We start from the raw sequence: 19126 nt of genomic DNA on the forward strand, positions 1-19126 counted from the left end.
AGAACACCTTAGCAACCACATAGCAACTCCCTGGCAACCCCACAACATCATAGCATTGTGGTTTTGCGTGGACAAGCAACACTCTAGCTTCTCTTTTTTTTTTTTTTCTGTACTTTGGTGGAATGTCGATGATTATTCTTCCCAATGGCCCTGAGCAATAAGAGAGTGTTTACACAGACAGTCCCACCCCTCCTCTCATCAATAACTGCAACTTTTCACTGGCTGGCTGTGTTTCTAATGCACCAGAAGCAAAAAGCTTCCTCCAGATAACCGAAAACATTCTCACATTATCTTTTAATTTCTGTGCGTCAACACAAATTAATGTCAGGAAGAGTTTCAGAAAGTTCAACCGATTAAGTTTAATTAAATCAGAGATTTTAATGCATTAACTAACACATTCATTATCGAAGCGCGTGCAAGATTACGAGGTTACTTTCTTTCAGGTCCGCAGTGTCAATCAAATTCTAAAATATGCTAAATTAAGAGAATTAGAGAAATTATAGTACTGATATTCATTGTGAAAATCACTTCTCAGTGCATCTTTAATTTTCTTACTGTGACAGTTTCTTCAAAGATTATGAGCCCGTAAACATCAGATGAATAATTTCTTCTGGGCTTTCTCCTTAGACTTGAGTAATTGATAAATCAAAAACTAATGCCCACAAATCAAAACTCTAACCTTGGCACTTTTTTTTTTTTTTGCATCTAACCTAAATTTATAACATATTCTGCATCCTTGACTTTCATCTAAACCATGCTGAGAAAGAGTCTCATCAATTCAGAATCATTGACTCGCAGAAACATATTGTTCTTTCATAATATCAACCTTGACTTTCATTTTCAATTTTCATGAATATTATCTAAATGCATTCACTTTAGGTTTAAATGACCTTTGATGCCAATAAAATTGAAATATGATTAGTATATATGACATTTTTATTCTTGATATAAAGAAGAAACTGTGGCTTGAATGTCATTGCACTGAATGTCACCTCTACAAAAAAAAAAAAAAAAACAAACCCTGTAAACTAGATGAACATGTTTTCAAAGACACAGTTTTATTTAATTCTGTAATGTGATTAAAAATAAGACCATTGATTAAAACCAAATGAAAACAAGATAAAGCTTTGATGTTAGTCACACTTACTGAGAGTCTAATACTGTTTTAACTCCACACACTTTTCTGCATTTGATCACATGGACTGTTTCAAAATCAAATGTGATGCAACCAAAGTTAAAAGAGAAGTGCTCCGAGGGTCCAGGCTTTGAAAAGTGTTTCAATATTATCAAATATGAGCAGATATGAGATCAAGTGAAGTCTTGAATGTTACATTCATTTCTAAGCATGTGTTTCACTTCCATGCCATCTTCCTCTTAACACTTATTTTGCAATGTTGAGTATAAAGAGATTATTAGCTGGATAGCAAATAAGACTGAATACAGGATATGAAGTTAGAGTAAACTGAAGTCAAACTAAATGAAAAGAACCAAGGCTAACCTGAATCGCTGGAAAATCTTTAGTTGCTTCTTTTTTTTTTTTTTTTGCTCACTCTAAAACATTTATGATATTATTCATTTATTCTAATTTGTGATGTGTACTTTCATTTCTGGCTTTTCTGGCAAAAACCTCTGATCTGATCCATCTGAGTTTTTATGAGCACAACCAGGTTCAAAGAACGATAACCTACAAACTGTAAACAGGCACATTTGTGACTGCAGAACTCTTGCAGACTGTTTAACACATCGATTCAAAGGCAGAACAACACAAAGCAAATCATTTTGTGGTTTGTGGTTGATAAAATTACATTAAAATAGGTGCAAAAATGCCACTTTTTTGTTGCCTACGGTGAAAAGGCCATACGCTGATGAAATATCTGTTGCTTTTTCTCGCTCTGTGAATTTTACATGAATATACCCACTTTATCTTTATATCTAACCTTGAAACTATCCAAACCATATGGTGGAGTTCTAGACATGTCACATATTGCACATTATTCAGTATGCTGAAGGATAAAACGATCAATAATGAATGGATACCTGGCCCCACGAAAGGGGCCAAAAGTGCTTGCCCTTGTTATAAAGCCTCTACTTCAAACCTTTACTTTTAAAACTAAACATTATTATTCTATTATTATTATACCTGAACACATTGTTAGTTATGTTATAGTCATGTTACTCATTATAATGAATCAAATGTATCATATATATATATATATATATAGCCTATATGTATTATATACCTTCATAAATAATAGGCCCTATGAAATAAAATAAAATAAATACATTTTTATTATATAAAATACAGTGGTTCCAAAAGTAGATAGTTGAAACACACCATTTCAAGTTTGTCACCTTTTTAAATAATCTTTAATCACCTAATATATATATATATATATATATAGTGCTGTTAATTGTTTCAAAAATAACAAATTCTGTAATTAATCATGATTATTTGTGCCTAATGTTAAAATGTGTAATATGTTTTTATATTGTAATTCATAATTTCACATTGAATCTCCAAATTAATGGAGAAACATAAAGAACAGAATATTTTAAATATTTGTTTAATGCCATTTTTGACATTTGCAACAGGGTTTTAAAAAATACAACTTTTATTTAAGTGAACTTAAAAAAAAATAGACATAAACCCATTATATATATATTTATATATATATATATATATATATATATAAATTAAAATAGCTTTAGATGGAGTGTAGTAGGCCATAGGATATTCATGCACACTAACCTTTTTTTATTTTTTTATTCTTATATATCTATACTGCATTTACATTTACAATAACAGTGATGTGGACGGAAGAAGGTCCGTCCATGTCTTAAAGCAAGAGGGTTGAACTTTGTCAAGGGCAAAAGAGTTCAAAGATTAGACAACCCGCCTCCCCAAAAATCCTCCACTGCCTGAACACTTCCGCGGTTCCCTTAAAGCACCACGATGTCATTTAAGAACAAACATGAAAAGTGAGCGCAGGAAAGCCACATCCTGTCGTTTTTATATGGGCAGGGCATAAAAACATGACCTGTGTCTCAATTGACAGTGCAACACAAACCGCTGCTTATTGCTCCATAGTGGAAGCGGCAATCTCGCGCTTTGACTTTAAATAAAGGAAGGACTCGCTGCTCGATTGCTCTGGTCTGGCGCGAACATGGCAGATTCAGAGGATAATGTTACAGTTCTTCACTTGAAGTCTCTTCTGCAAATGGACCCTTACCTCAAACCCTTTGAAAAGGACTTCCAGAGGAGGTAAAACGCTCTTTTAAGAGTTATTTGCATCTTGTCGCTGGGTAATGGTCCTTTTCCCGTCCCAAATGCGCAATGACTCGCATGTCTGACTGTCAAGCCCTTCACACCCGGTGCTTATGAGTTGTTATATTAAATCAGTGTAGTGTCCATTAAGAGACAGCTGCTGTATGCTCGCTGTCTGGATGTGTCAGTGCTGTGAGTGCCCTAATGAATATGTAAATATGGACATCTAATGGTTACTTATATGGAAGGTATGACAGTCCACTTCTTTGCAATGAACACGTTTCAACTCCAGGACCAGCACAAATATGCTTTAAGGCAGTATAGGACAGTAATTTATTAGTGATTTAAAAGTGCGTCATAGTCAGAGCTGACAATTGACACTGTTCTCACGCTCTTACGCCACACACTCACTAGTGTACACTACAGCAACAACAACAATGGCAATAATAATAATAATAGATTAAATCGGTTACAGTTTAGTCTTACATCATTATGAATGATTGTGAATTTTCAAGCAGCCAGCACTAGTCAATAAGGAAGATTATAGATTATGCAGACACTTAGAGTAGGTTGGGGTAAGATGGACACCCCCTCATAATACCCCTGAAATGACCCTCAACCCCATAATCTGTTCTGTCAGAGCAGTTTCACTGTCAACCAATAACAGTGAGTTGAAACTTTCAGTAATACACCAAACAAATAAAAACAATAGGACAAATATAGAACAAAAAAAAAAAAAAAAATGAATGAAATGAACAATTTAGCCTGCTACTAATAAAAGCCTACTACAGACATTGAATAAACTAATTAAATGTAAAAAATAAAAGAAACAAAACTGCATAGTCTTTACTGCATGAATTAAATATATAGGCTATTGATTCTTATTAAAGTTACTAATGTTATTCAGTGAAGATCACTGAATGATTCTTTCATTTTCTTTTGTTTGATTAACATTAAAGCTGCACTGTGTCATTTCTTAAGTTGATTCTTAGCAAAATACACTTTGTTCTTTCAAAATGATATGTGCTCATTCATGTGTATTTCTTCCACCAACTAATCAAGTATTCTCGTAAGCGTAGAATCTGCCATTCAGAACCATGATCTTGAAAATACATTAGCCAAAGAGGGACATACCTGGAAATTCAAGCTTCGCCTTTTGCGCTTTTACACTCAGTGGCACTGTGACGAATATGAGGGGGAGATTACTCGCTCACGGAGAAAATGATGTAGCCTACGCTGTAAACATTGCCTTACACTATTAATCTCGTACAATATACAGAATAACAATAGCACTGATACTTTACTAAGATTAGCTTGCATTCGTTTGGGAACCTGATTGCTGATGTTAGGAATGAAATGGCACCAAAATAACGGAAACGTAAAACTATTATTAATTTTACATAGAGGTCATAACCTACATGTTAACTGACTAAATAACTAAATGCAATTTGTAATAGTTTTCTAAAGTAACCTCATCACTTGAAGGAACACTCATGGACGAACTCGAACTGGAAGCCGTGTTAATCTTGGAATAATACGGCCACCGTAGGGGTTAAAACGCCCTCGGAATGGGAGGGGCTAGAAAGTAATATTCAGTTGGTAGTCATATACAATTTCACTGCTAGATGGGAGAAAATCTTACACAGTGTAGCTTTAAATGACAGAGAGAGCAGTGGGTTTATTATGCTTATGTCACTTTAAGACCAAATGCACAGTCCTAATACACTGACAAGCATTTGATTTCTTTATGACTATGACTATAAGACTTTGTTCATTGAAGACATAGGCTAACGTTTAAGTTAAAAAGTCCCCAAGATGGACATTTTGACACATTTTGACACATTTTTGCATGTGTTTGTCAGTTTAATTGTGTGCCCGAGGCCCAAAGTAGGCTCGATGGTGTTTTAAGCCCCCAATGGCTCCTTAGAGGCAGCTAACCCTACCCTCAACCTTAAACCTACCCATCCCCTCGCTGCCTGGAAGGCGCCGTTGGGGGCTTAAAACACCAAACACCCCAAAGTAGTGCCATTGGGGTTTTGCCATAAAAACACATAAATGCGAGTCACGAACCGCTCAGAGTAGGATATAACTTCACATATTTTCATTTCTTTCAAATTATAGTTGCCACGGCGTGAATGCAGCTTAAGCTTGTTGTTTTGGTTCAGGAGGTACTGTAAAAGGTGGCTGCTGTTTTCGGTTGTGGCGCTCTGTGACTGACGTCTGTCTAACTCTGCATATACGAATACATTAGACCACTTAACTTCGTGATTGCTATCAGGATGTGAAGAGACTTTCAACCAGCATTTAATGGTTTCTGGAACAAATCACCTACCCTACCTTTAATTGATCTTGTCTTCTGGTGAACAGTGATCTATGACCTTGTATTATGTTGAACAATCATGTGATCCACACAAATACGCCTTCTAGACGTTACTAGACACCATAAAAAAAAGTCATGTAAACATGCAGTGAGATAGATACGCAACATACATAAAGTTAAAGTATGAAGCCTATTAGCCATCATTTCAAAAGACCAAGTGCAGAAACTGAAGTTACGACTGAAACAGTCGACACTGAGGAGGAAGGCGACAAAACCGATATAACATTAACTGAAGGACCAGGCGGCGCCGGCGATACCAGTTCATCCTCCATCGCCGATAAGAAAAAACATTTTAATCCGCAGTGGCAGAGAACGTATGCAAGGAGACGTCACATAGGGACAACTCTATGCAAAGTTGCAAACATACTAGTTTTATATCATTTGAAACCGCTATGACAGCAAGGAAGATGCATGGGCTTTAATTTGCGTTATTTTAATGTTATGTTTATTTTTTTATTTCAAACCTACCCAGTTTTATATTAATATTATTATATTATATTATATTATTATATTAAGCGTGTAACCCCCAGCATCCTGACCAAATTTGCCCCAGCATCACTCCGTCTCCTCTCCACCAGTAAGCTGGTGTGTGGTGGGCGTTCTGGCACAATATGGCTGCCATCGCATCATCCAGGTTGATGCTGCACATTGGTGGTGGTTGAGGAGCTTCCCCCCCTTCCATATGTAAAGTGCAGAGAAAAGCGCTATATTTAACGAATTATTATAGTTAGTGTCCACCACTGCTGTTAGGTATGCAGATTTTCTGTATGGCATAAATGTAATGTTGCGAACGTTTTAAAATCTAATATTTATGTTACATCCTGTCTTTTAAGATGCTTTCAGGCAGCATACTATAAATGTACCCCACATATGATATGATACGATATGATACGATATTATATCCCATCCTGCAATCCTGTGCAGGCAGTTGGTGGAAAGAATTTAAATGGCATCTGATGGCATTTATTATTGGCCTCTGTTACATGGCAAGGGTCAATGTTCCCGTTGGATTCTCCCAACATTGGCACTGTAATGAGATTATGTGACAACACAACAATGTAACATACTATATTCTTTATAACTGCATAAATTGTACGGTCTTGCGAACCATTTATAGCCATACAAGAATGCTTAAAGGGATGGTATAATGCCCTTTTCACAAGATGTAAAATAAGTCTTTGATGTCTCCAGAGTGTGTATGTGAAGTTTTAGCTCAAAATACCCCACAGATATTTTTATGTAACATGTTAAATTTGTCACTTTTTGAGGGCGAGCAAAAACGCACCGTTCTGTGTCTGTTCCTTTAAATACAAATGAGCTTCTGCTCCCGGCACAGGGGGCGGAGCTTCAAGAGCTTGCACTCACATGGACATGCACTGAAAATTTCAAAAACTTTTATCCTTTTATGTTCAAACCAGAGTCAGACAATGATGGAGAGACTCAAGAAGAAGTGACAACATGTAGAATGCAACAGGACATTTCTGCATGGGTAGTTGATGAGTTTATGTAGCTGATGTGTAGGTATCTTCTAGTCATTGATAAGCATATTCTGTCTTGATAATCTATAAATCGTGTTTGGGGGCGGGGTTTATGTAAATTCTTGGGTCGGTGATGTCACTAACCCGGGAGGAATGTCGTGTAGTCCCAACCAGCCGTTTGTTGTAGTCCTTAAAAAGCTATTTCTTTAAAAGCAAATATCTCCCTTTGCTTTGAACTTTGAGCGTTGTAACTTTGCAGATGTTGTTTATGCTCAAACAGCAACATTACACACTAACTAAAGAAGTGAAAAAGTGAAATCATAATCAACCACCCCTTTAAAATGAATGGAAAGATAAATATTATTAGCCGCACGTATTAATACGTAAAAGAAGACCTACAGGAAAGTGATGGATGACTTGAGGTGACCACCTTGAATTTCTAATTAAAATGTCACTCATAATTATAGTTACAGTTTAACAGTGTTATATTGATGCACAATTGGTACTCCAGATTCTGATTGCTTATGCCGGGAGACTTTGAGTACTCTGTACCAATTAGATGACACTTAATAGCAATCCAGAGAGTGGCACTGTCAGCAACCGTATGCTCACCACTCGTCACTTTAATGCATGGTATATACAGGGTCCTATGGCACCGTCTTTACATTTTTATTATAATGATAACAATACCTAATTGCATTGTTGCACGCATTAATGTGTGCATGGCACAGTCTGCATATTTATGACTCAACATTCTCCATTCATTAGTGCCACAGAGACCACTGACAAGTGAAATGGAGTTCTTCATTATCGTTTTAATTAACACCGAAGTCTTGAGGGGTAGCCATCGAGGTATCTGAAAACATAGTACATGGGTTCTAATTTTACCCCTCTCTGCGGAACTGGTTTCGAAAGTGGAATAATGTTGTGTGAAATGTGTGTCACGGATTGACTCAGAAAAACCACATGGGATGTAAGAAATAAGATTATTACGGAGACTATACTCTTCTTAGCGTGTTCCGTAAAACTCTTTTGAAATGAAGGTTAATAACATATCATATTTCTGTGCTACTTTCATTTGCTCTGGATGAGAGAGCCCATAGGAATGGGCAATTGCAAATGAGAACTCTTTAATATCTCAATTGTTTCTCCTAGATTGCAGTGATAATTATAGAGAGCTATTTGAGAATTTTGCATAAGCCTTTTACTTCTTTATTGAAACCCATTTTTTCCGTCACGTAAGAAAAAAAAATGCTTTGGTAAATCATAATTGTGACATAAAAAGTGATAATTATGACAAAAGGTCGAAATTATGAGAAAAAAAAAAGTTTAAACTATGAGACAAAAATTCAAAATTGAAAAGTCGAAATTATGAGATACATTGAAATTATAAATGTCAATTTTGACTGTTGAAATTTACAAATTCAAAATGTATATAAAAAGTAAAAATTATGAGATAAAAAGTCTTACTTATGACATAAAAAGTTTAAATTGGCTAAGTTAATAATTATGAAAAGAAATTTGACTTTTTGTCAAAAAAATTGTTTTATGTCATAATTATGATTTACCAAAGCGTATTTGTTCCTTTATGTGAATTCTATACTTAAATATTTCAGCATTAATCCAGACTCCAGTAATCTCATGTCTCCTCTTGCATTTCAGAGGAGATATCAAGAGCGTATCAAACTACTCACATTTGCCAATTGATATTAATGTTTCCAATAATTCCTCATTGAATTATTTCAAAACTAATTTGTCTTAATTTATTTGGAAGTACATTAAAAACGATTTTTTTAAAAATTTTTTTATTAAATAGTGTTTTAAAATGTTGCAAGCCAGATTCGACCTTGCGTCACTGTCATATGCACCACAGCTCCATATGTTGTGCGCTGAGTTTGTTATGCTACAGCAGTGATGAAGGTCCACTAGATCTCCTGACTAATGTAAGCAATACATTTTCTTGTAGTAACTGAATCAACATTAGGTAGAAGTGAAGTTATTTGGAAGTAAGATGAACTTTGTTTTATTGGTTTTTGGTGGTGAAACCCTCTTATTGAGCTCAGACGGATTGCAAAGGGTCGTGCTCTGATAAACAAACACTCTAATAGGGTGAACAGAAGGCTAGCAAAGGCTAATCATTTACACGTTGCCCTGAATATCAGTAATCAGCATGGGTAAACAGCCTGCAGAAGCTGTTTTTCACCTGATCTCATAAATATTTAGTTTAGCAAATTTCCCCTGCTAGCATAATGAGATGATGCAAACTTGTAAGCACTGAAGGTGTATAACAACTAAACAAAATATAAATTAGGTTTTGTCCAGAAAGAACATAAAATGTACACATTTGATGGGTTTCGGTTGTGATGCACTTTTTACACAGATGGTTTTTAGTACTATTGTGATGTATTTCAGAGTGAAACTGAAAATTTAATGAGAAAAATTGAGAGCGGAGCTGGTTTATATATTATATATATATATATATATACTATATATTATATACAGCATATTATACGTTATATTATTATATGTTATACATACTTCTTTTTTATACAAATATAATGCATTTATAAAAAGAAAAATGTCATCAAAACTGTTATTTCACAATTATTTATTTAATTTAGCCTAGTTTTTAGTTTATTTTTTATTTTTAGTTTATTTTTAGTATTTTTTTAATATATATTTCTATTTAAGTTTATTTTTACTTCAGTTTTAGTTTTACTTTAAAGTTGTCATGAAACAGAAGTTCGGGAATTGAATGAATCGTAGGAAGTTAAATCGTAGGAACTAAATGGAGGCAGATCTGAATTCTAGTTGGCAGTCAGTTGCGAAGGATATTTAATCTCACCCTCCGCTCAGACGCATCATGCAGAGAACAGATGTCATTTTATGTTTTTTGATTTTGATTAATATTTATATATTTTTTAATTATAATTAACAATTTATTTTAATTTATTTTTCATAGGTCTGGGTTAGAAATATTGATTTCTCAATTTTAATCGATTCTTTTTTTTGAAGAACCTATATCGATTTTTAAAGGGGTGATGAACTTAGAAATCAAATTTTCCTTGAGCTTTTGACATATAAGAGGTCATCATACTATAAGAATATCCTGTAAGTTTCAGAACTGAAAACTTCCTTGTTAGTCCAATAAAAGCTTTTATTGACACCAGGCACAGCGAACGACAGGTTTTTCAAAGTGGGGATCTATGACGTCAAAGGGTCTCAAACACCGCCTCCGCAGAAGAAGATCAACGCCTACTTCAACACTGCCTGTTTAGCCCCGCCCACTGATTCGCGTATTACATGAAACTCATTATAATATGCAAAACTGTTATCCAATCATTTCAGTGGGCGTTTACTTCCAAGTCTTAAATGCGGCATGCCCATAAAAACCGAGCGTTTCAGGAGCTAGGCTCAAAACCAGGGTAGAAAATAGCCTATTACTTATTCATTTTGATGTTTTTGAATGTAAAAACCAAGCGAACGTCATAAGTTGACCTCAGACAACAATATAAAAACATTAAAAAAGCCAGTTCATGACCCCTTTAAATCCCAAGAATTGGCTTTAGCACATGGAAGGCATTTTCTGCCAATTTTAAATAAATCAATGAAATGATGAAAAATAAAAAATAAACCCAGAGTAACCATTTCCTTTTAGAAAACTGTACGCAACATATGTGACAAAAATGAAAGTGAAATTAAATGATTAAATTTTTTTTTTTTTTTTTTTTAAATGTGAAAATGCATCATCCGTCAAATTGAAAAATAAAATGTAATTGGTGGTGATTTGAGTTTCATTTTCACTACAATCTCTAGGCAAGACTGACAATATTAAAAGGAAAAGGCAAACGTGAAAAAGAAACTGCAAATACAGTTTTTACAAAGCTTTTTTTATTAATCCTCACACAATAATAGTGACAATTAAAATTAAAATGTAAAGTTTAGTTTTCATTTAATTTCCTCTTTTATTTCACAGTTTTCATTTTCAAAGTCAACCTGTATACAAATTCTATGTTAATGAGTGGGTGGGGCGGTGTGCGTAGTGTGTCAAGTTATTGAAACTATAATGTTGTGATCAATAAATCAAGTAGAAGTAGAAACAAGTAGAAACATATAGTCATTTAAAAATGTTTTACAAAGTTTTTTTTAATGTAAGTCTTTAATTTAAATGTAAGTGCCCCAAATAATCGATATTGGTCCTGTCCCAAATGGCGCCCTAAGCACTCGCTGTCTTCCTACGAGTCTGCACTTTTGTAACGTAATGCCGCTTTGACTGTCGGGTAAGTCTGCTGCAGTGTGGGCTCGACAAAAGGGGGCCTAAAATGACAAATGGGACACTCTATGGTCTCATGGACTTAATGGACACGCGCACGCGGCAGCCATTATAAGTCCACAAGACCGAAAGTGCATAAGTGTGCAGTTACACTTTATTTTAAGGTGTCATTGTTACAGTGTAATTAGATATTTAAGTACTGAGTAGTATTAATTAACTACATGTACTTACTATAGGGTTAGGGTAGGATTAGGATTTGGTTGAGGGTTAATTGCATGTAATTATGCATAATTTACTGTTATTACTACGGTAAGTACATGTAACATATGCAACAAGGACACTGTAAAATAAAGTGTTACCAACTGTGCCATTTGGGACAGGGCCATTGAATAGAATTGAATCAAATCGAAATTAAATCGCAAGCTTGTGAATCTAAGTTTAATCAATGAAATTTGTGTCTGATTTTTTTATTTATTTTAAATATGGTTTTAGTTTTAATTCTGAATAGTACATGCATTTTGAATAATATATTATAGATTTTGAATAATATTATATTCTCCAATGTTTGTATACAGATTTCACATGGTTCTTGCCCTTAGAACCTCGTATTTCCCTTCACTCAGTAGTATGGTGTTTTTTGGTGCATGTTTATGAGGTGACTGGATCTTGCTGAACACACATCTGTGTGTCACAGCCCATTTCAGCAGCAGCACAGCTTTTGCGGACTCCGGGGAGCCCCGGGCGAGCCTCACACACCTGTCTGGCCCCTGAAATCCCCTCTCCCCATATATAATTGTATATAGGCGGGTGCCAGCGCAATAGCTGCTCGGCTCTTGATCAAACCCAGCGTCAAGAGGCCCCTGAGCAACAGGAGTGTTTCTTATGAATGCAAGTGTCAAAATCAACAAGGTCTTGCGGGCAGCTCTGAATCACGCTGTGCATCACCAGAGGGAATGAAGTGTCAGGAATTCAGATGACTAAAAAGACTTGGTAAACTTCAGACTGGGATTTATATGTGTTGCCCTGATCACTTGCTTTCGGAGCTTCAGAAAAGTTGTGGTGTGGAACTTCTTAAATATTATTCTTTTTTTACCGTTGGTGCACAAAGTAGAACAAAAGCCTTCTTTTATGTCTTGAAGTGAGAGATTTTTGATTTTACAATATTTGTTTCTGTGTAGAGCTAATATGTCTTGGATATTTTTTTTTTTTTTTTTTTACGGCTGTTTGTTTTTTTGTTAAAATCTTACATTTTTGAGAGAAAAATCAGTTTGAATAGCTTTCTGTAGTTCCCCTGTATTCAATACTTTTATCCCTTAAAACTCATCTTTGATCACCAAAATGACATATGAAAATGTTTTATCCTTGGAAAAAAATTCTTCATGCCTTAAATTAGCTTGAATGTAGCTCTACACCCTTGCCTCATTTAGTAAACCCGGTTCTATGAATATGCAAATTAGCCCCGCCTCCACTCACTCACACCAGCTCAGAGATCCACTCGCTGATGATCACACGTTGACCTGATTGGTTATAAGGTAGTTTGTGACGTCAGAAACACCCGCGATTTCAAACTGCGCTTTTGAGACTTTCTTTGATTCACTGCAGTTTTAAGGAGAATATTTTCAGCAATGGTGTTTGTTGACTTATGAATTTGTACATGGTTTGCCTTAAAGCATATTAAAAACATCAAATATACATATAAGCAACATTAAAAGCTTGATTTTCACCACAGGGGGGGATGTTAAGGTGAGTGAATGTCAGATGATTCCTTCCCAAATTATGGGCCACCAGCCAGGGAAACACCTTGACAAAACAAATTGCAATAAATAAAAATTATATTAATTGGAAGGAGTTTGTCTTTTGACCAATCTGAAGGATTTGTGAGATATTATTAACTTGTAGAGCCTCAAACTGTATCATCAACTCAAGACAAGTGTAATAAAGCGAATGTTATTAACATAAGATAGACAGGAGTAGCTAACAACTGATAAATGAATACCATGAATGGATGAGGAAGTAGAATCTGGCGATACGATATGTATCACAGTACAGGAGTTATGATACGATACATTGCAATTCTGTAAGAAAGGCGACAGATTGCGATATTTCTTGTTTTTTTTTAGGAAGATCTAATCAAAATAAAGAACCCACCACCATATGCATAAAACCCAAGCAAAAAAAAAATTAATCAAAACAGTGGGATCTGCATTTGCATTTATATCACTAGTATTTTTGCTTAGATTGCACAAAAAATAAAGTGCTTGCTAGGGCTGGGCGATATGGCCCAAAAAAATATATCACGATAATTTTTTTTTATATCAGTCGATATCGATAATTATCACGATAAAAGTCAAATCTTTATTTCTTTCAAGTTTAAAGGCAGTTTTTTGCTCCTAAGTGAAAGTTGTAGAAACCAGAGCGTTAATTGTGGTTTTAAACTACTCTTTATTGTCAGAACATATCAGGACAAACACTTGCCAAACTGGTGAATATTTCACAAATCTGTGGTTGAACCATTTGTCATTTTTCCTTAACAAAATAAATATCTTTATTGGACAATTAATTTCTTAGTTTCTGCATGTGCTAATTTTTATTTGGTAAAATGTAATATTCTGACTGTTTGAGTTTTATTAAACTTAACCATTGGTCATCCAGTATCATGCATTTAGATCATGATAACCTCACTATCATGGCAAGATGTAACTTTATGGTTACAGGTAAACCATATCTGACTGGAGCGGATAAATGGTCCATGTGGCGCGCGGTTCAAATGAGTTTCGTTCCGCTTTTGGCGCATAAACATTATCGAACATTTATCGAACTCTTGATATCGTTTTATCGAGAAAAATTATATCGCGATAATTATCGTTATCGTTTTATCGCCCAGCCCTAGTGCTTGCAGAATTCTTTGCTATTATAAATTCTTGGATCCTGCTTCAAAGGTTCACAGTTTGATATTACACAACATTCATAGTCCACTTTATATTTAATCCTGTAAAGTTGCTTGCTTTAAAGCAATCTATTATATAAAGCGCTATATGTGACGTGACTGGAATGCTGATTTGCACGGCTTGTGCAAACATATCAATATCTCTATGATCAGATGCTTTCTTAACCCTCTGGTGTTCTTCGGACCAAATGGTCCCAAAATGTTTAAATAAAAAAATGTATAAAATCATAGCTTCATCGGAATGGTCCGAAATTTGGTGACTTTGTTGGTACTTGGTATATGAACATCCAAAAAAATTGGCGACAGGATTTGAATAGTCTAAGTGGTTGTAAAAAAAATAGTCACACTCAAGGTCTTCGGGACCAAATGGTCCGCCATAGGAAATGAATGGGAAATTGGCAAAAATGTGAAAATACAGAGTTTTTTTGTGCATACAATCTACAAATCAGCCACGATCCAGAAAAAAAGCACACAACAGTGAAGGGGTGAATCTATAAAACATCAAGAGTGCAAAACAGACACATCCACACACACACACACACACACACACACACACACACACACACACACACACACACACACAAACACACTTTTATACACATGCACACTAATAAATTCAGATTACATAAATTATTTTGAATTTTTAAAAATCACAGCTTCTTCGGAATGTTACGAAACTAGGTGACTTTTATGGTATTAGGTATGTGAACACACAAAAAATATTGAGGTCATGATCCGAGCATGCTAAGTGGTCGTCACACTTCTGCTCTTTGGTCAAAAATGACCCCCATAGGAAATGAATGGGAAATTGTCAAAAATATGAAAACACCTTTTTTGTATAAAACAAACAAACAAAAAATACAAAAATAGTCTTTGTAAATCTGTTATTATATTTTAAAATCAACAACCTGAAAAAAAATTGGCAAATATGTTCAAAAATCACTAGAATTCGCAAGCCTTTCTACAGAAAGCTGTAAATCTATCTAGTGGTAAAAATGTGCTATTGCGTGATAAAAATGCTCAGTGTATCCACCAGATGGCACCCATCTCATTTAAAAAATTGATTTCATGAGGCCTAGGCTTGACTCTAAAATGAAATACAGCTTTAAAAAAAAAATAAAAAAAATAATTCATATATATAAAAAATTTCTATTATATTCAATGGGAAAAAATGGGTCATAATTATTGCATAAATATTAATTATAAATCATGAAATTATCTCAAAACACCAAAAAAGAAAAGAAAAAATATTATAAAAAACAAGTAAAAAAAAAAAATGATGATTTTTTTTTTATAAATATTATTCCCACCCTCCCGGACCATTTGGTCCCGAAGGTCTTGAGTGTGACTCTGAAATGAAGGACACCAGAGGGTTAATTGTTTTCTCACCGCAGTCCTTTTTGTTGTTTTTGAGGAAAGCGTGCAGCATACATTTACTTATTCTATCTAAACGCTCCGCAACGTTGGGATCTTATTAAGTGGGATCTTAGATTCAATGTGTTTTCCGATTATTGTATTTTAGCATGGCTTATTTTTCAAACAACATGACTCTTGCCAATCTCCTTAGTGGTTTCTTTATAGTGTGAAGCAAAATGGGTCTACACTTCAGCTCTGAACACCGTGGCGGGAGCTGGTATAATTCTATATTCTGTATAATTCTAGTCTTGTTGTGAGTTTGGTTTGCTAATGCTAATGCTAGCGATGCACTCTTGCGCTTCTCCGCGTCAGAGTTTACGTTCTGAGATAGCGCTGCCATCTAGTGGTCAAGTTTAAACCGAACCCAAAGCAACTGACATGAATCTTGATGTAAATAAGTATATAAATATCGATACAGTGTTTTTGAGAATCTATACAGTATCATGAGCGTCTAACATGGTTGAGTAGGTATAGTAGACCCACCTGATTCACAGAGTAGTACATATCACAATTTGCCTAATAGTGCAGCCCTAGTTTTGATTTATTCATCCTAATGTCGCCATATTCTGTGACATTCCACATTACACTGTAAATTCTGAAAATCATAGTGCTCTATTAAGTGAGTGTACTTGAGGACATGCATTGACTGGTGCATGTCTGTAAATTCCATGAGATGACCCATTTTCCATTTTTAGGTTTCAGAAAGGTGCTCATGAGCGTTCCCTTGTGGCTGCTATGCAACCTCAGTGCACTTCACAGTGAATTATTACCCGACAGTCTATGCGGCATCACCAAAGTGTGAACTCAAAGGACAACCGCAAGGGCTTAGGGTGGCATTTGGGACAGGCCCAGTAATACCAAGGTCTCGAATGTGTAAACAGCAACCTTGGCACACCGTTATTTCAAAAATAATAATATCAGTCAGGTTTTCCACTGAGTGTAGAGAGTGGTGATGTTAGACTAGGTCTAGCTTTCTGTGAAGTTCTACATTAATGAAAGACATTTGGACTGAAATTACATTTTTCATTGATGCCATTGTCTTTTGGAAATATTTTTACCAAAAGGCATTTTTTTTATATTATATTATATTATATTATATTATATTATATTATATTATATTATATTATATTATATTATATTATATTATAATATATTATATTATATTATAAAGATGAAGAATATATAAATAAGTATCAAATTATATTAAAATATATTTTAAGTGAAAAAGTATAGCCTACATTGTAATATGATATCTGGTGAAAATGGTAACATTTAAACTATCCATAAGTTGCCATTCGATCGATTGATCTCAATCTTCCTTCCTTCCTTCCTTCCTTCCTTCCTTCCTTCCTTCCTTCCTTCCTTCCTTCCTTCCTTCCTTCCTTCCTTCCTTCCTTCCTTCCTTCCTTCCTTCCTTCCTTCCTTCCTTCCTTCCTTCCTTCCTTCCTTCCTTCCTTCCTTCCTTCCTTCCTTCCTTCCTTTCTTTCTTTCTTTACTGGTACTGTTTATATTGTAATGTGATATCTGGTAAATATGGTTACAATTAAACTATCCATAAGTTGTTCTTGTATATTTTGTCATCTGTTTTTTAATTTCTCTAAAAGTACTTTCAAGTAACCTCAAACTTTCTTTTGACACAGTTTCACAAAGACTGCTGGGAAAACCCAGCATTCTGTTCTCTAGACTGTGTCTCATTGCATTCTCTCAGCTGATTCAGAAAGAGCATGAAATGCAGTCTGATTTGGTCTCCATCTGGGACTGATATTTCCCAGCAGTCTCTCTCTGACAGTTACTCAGCCGACTGTACATCTGTGAGAAAAACAGTTGAAACTAAGTGAATAAACTGTGGGGACATTGGGAAGGTCAATTGGTCACATTCTGTAGTCTGCACGATATTGGCACAATGTGCCAGGGCTTCAAGGTGGTTAAGCAGAATGATCTTGGTTCGAATCCAAATCTTGGATACTTGGATCTCTGGGATACTGGCCTACTATTGGGTTAAGCCCTTGAACGAGGCACTTAATCTAGAGCTGATTGCTGCAACATGGGGCTAGTGTCAATACATTTCACTTTCTAAACAAAAGCAGCTTTAAAGAAACCACAAGCACTGGTGTTTGTTGTGTGACATCAGGATACGTTCATCTATTTGATTAATTAATCAGCATATCATGTACTTAATTTGATTACAAGTAAACATACTAAGAAGCTCTCATTCTATGAGTGTTGTTATTTAAAAGTAATGGCTGGCTGTATTATAAATAGAACATCATTTGAGTTGAATGATCAAGTTAATTTGATTTTGACGAAATTAACTGAGGTAATTATACAACTAACTTTTTTAGGCTGTTCATGGCACTAGTTGTCTTTTAAAGCTGAACAGTCCTCTGTAAATTACACTCTGCTGCATACTTATTAATTGGTTTTTATACTGGCGCACACTTCGATTTTGGACATGATTTTGTCATCTGAGACAAACTTTTGGGAATCGTAACAGATTTTATGTTGTAGGGCACACTTTGATCACTTAGCATGGCATGCTCATTGACTGCCAAATAATTGCCTTTGAGTTGAGTTTGTAGCCTCTGACGAACTTCTGACAGTGTCAGAAATTTTAGGTTGCGGTCCTAAAATGTGTCTGCTCCTACGGCGGGCCATTTCTACCGATTCCCTCTTTTGCCCAGCCAACTGTCTCCAAACTTTTGTTTCATTTTCTGTGCCAGGCAATACATTGCCAGCTTTTTTCTGTAAGTGCTGGGTTTGTGTGGTGCGATTTCAATGTTGGCAATATTAGAACATGGCATGATTGACCGTTCAGTCAACGCCATCAATCTGCCTCGGCTTTAATGCAAGATCTCACCGGGCTCATATCGTACAACGCGACAAACAACAAACTTAAAGGACAGATAAAAACCACACAGCAGACACCCAGCTTTAGAAAGCACATCTATAGTCTAGCAATTTGCACTCATTATTACTAATAAGCAGGTGTGCTGAAGTTCTGATTTCACTGACGTTCAGGTACTGGTAATAACCGTGTTGGAAATCAGCTTCCTATGAAGTCACCTTGACTGTCTGATTGAGATGCAGTTTCTGATCTCTCCTCTAGACTCTAATCATCTGGGACACGAGCCTGCGGACATGCGGAGAATATCAGTACCTTATGGTGCGGCAGTAGGCCAACCCTCCCTCCGCTCCTCAAACACTGATTTCTTGTAATGGCAGTGACTCTCATAATCACAGAGCAGCTGAAGTTTGACAGTCGGCATGGACTGGGAGGGGTTCAGATTAATTTTCTTGCGTACAGCTATCAGGTGCTTGCTTTCGTGTTTGCCTTTTGGGTGTCCCAAATACACTGAAGTTGTGTTGA

General features: G+C 35.4%; 1 protein-coding gene across 2 annotated transcripts in view; it reads left to right on the forward strand.

Annotated features, from left to right (window-relative positions):
* Window positions 1–2942: 2942 nt before the first annotated feature.
* The window catches only part of gbe1b (glucan (1,4-alpha-), branching enzyme 1b), a 155251-nt gene continuing 139067 nt past the window's right edge, over window positions 2943–19126 (forward strand). For both annotated transcript variants that reach the window (XR_014628575.1, XM_084418074.1), the window contains exon 1: window positions 2943–3262. Coding sequence is in view for 1 of the 2 variants with exons in the window: in XM_084418074.1 (XP_084274200.1) it covers window positions 3165–3262 (98 nt within the window). In the remaining variant the exon portion in view is untranslated. The remainder of the gene's footprint in view (window positions 3263–19126) is intronic.

The sequence above is a fragment of the Rutilus rutilus genome, assembly GCF_951802725.1.
Source record: "Rutilus rutilus genome assembly, chromosome: 9".
NCBI lineage: Eukaryota > Metazoa > Chordata > Actinopteri > Cypriniformes > Leuciscidae > Rutilus > Rutilus rutilus.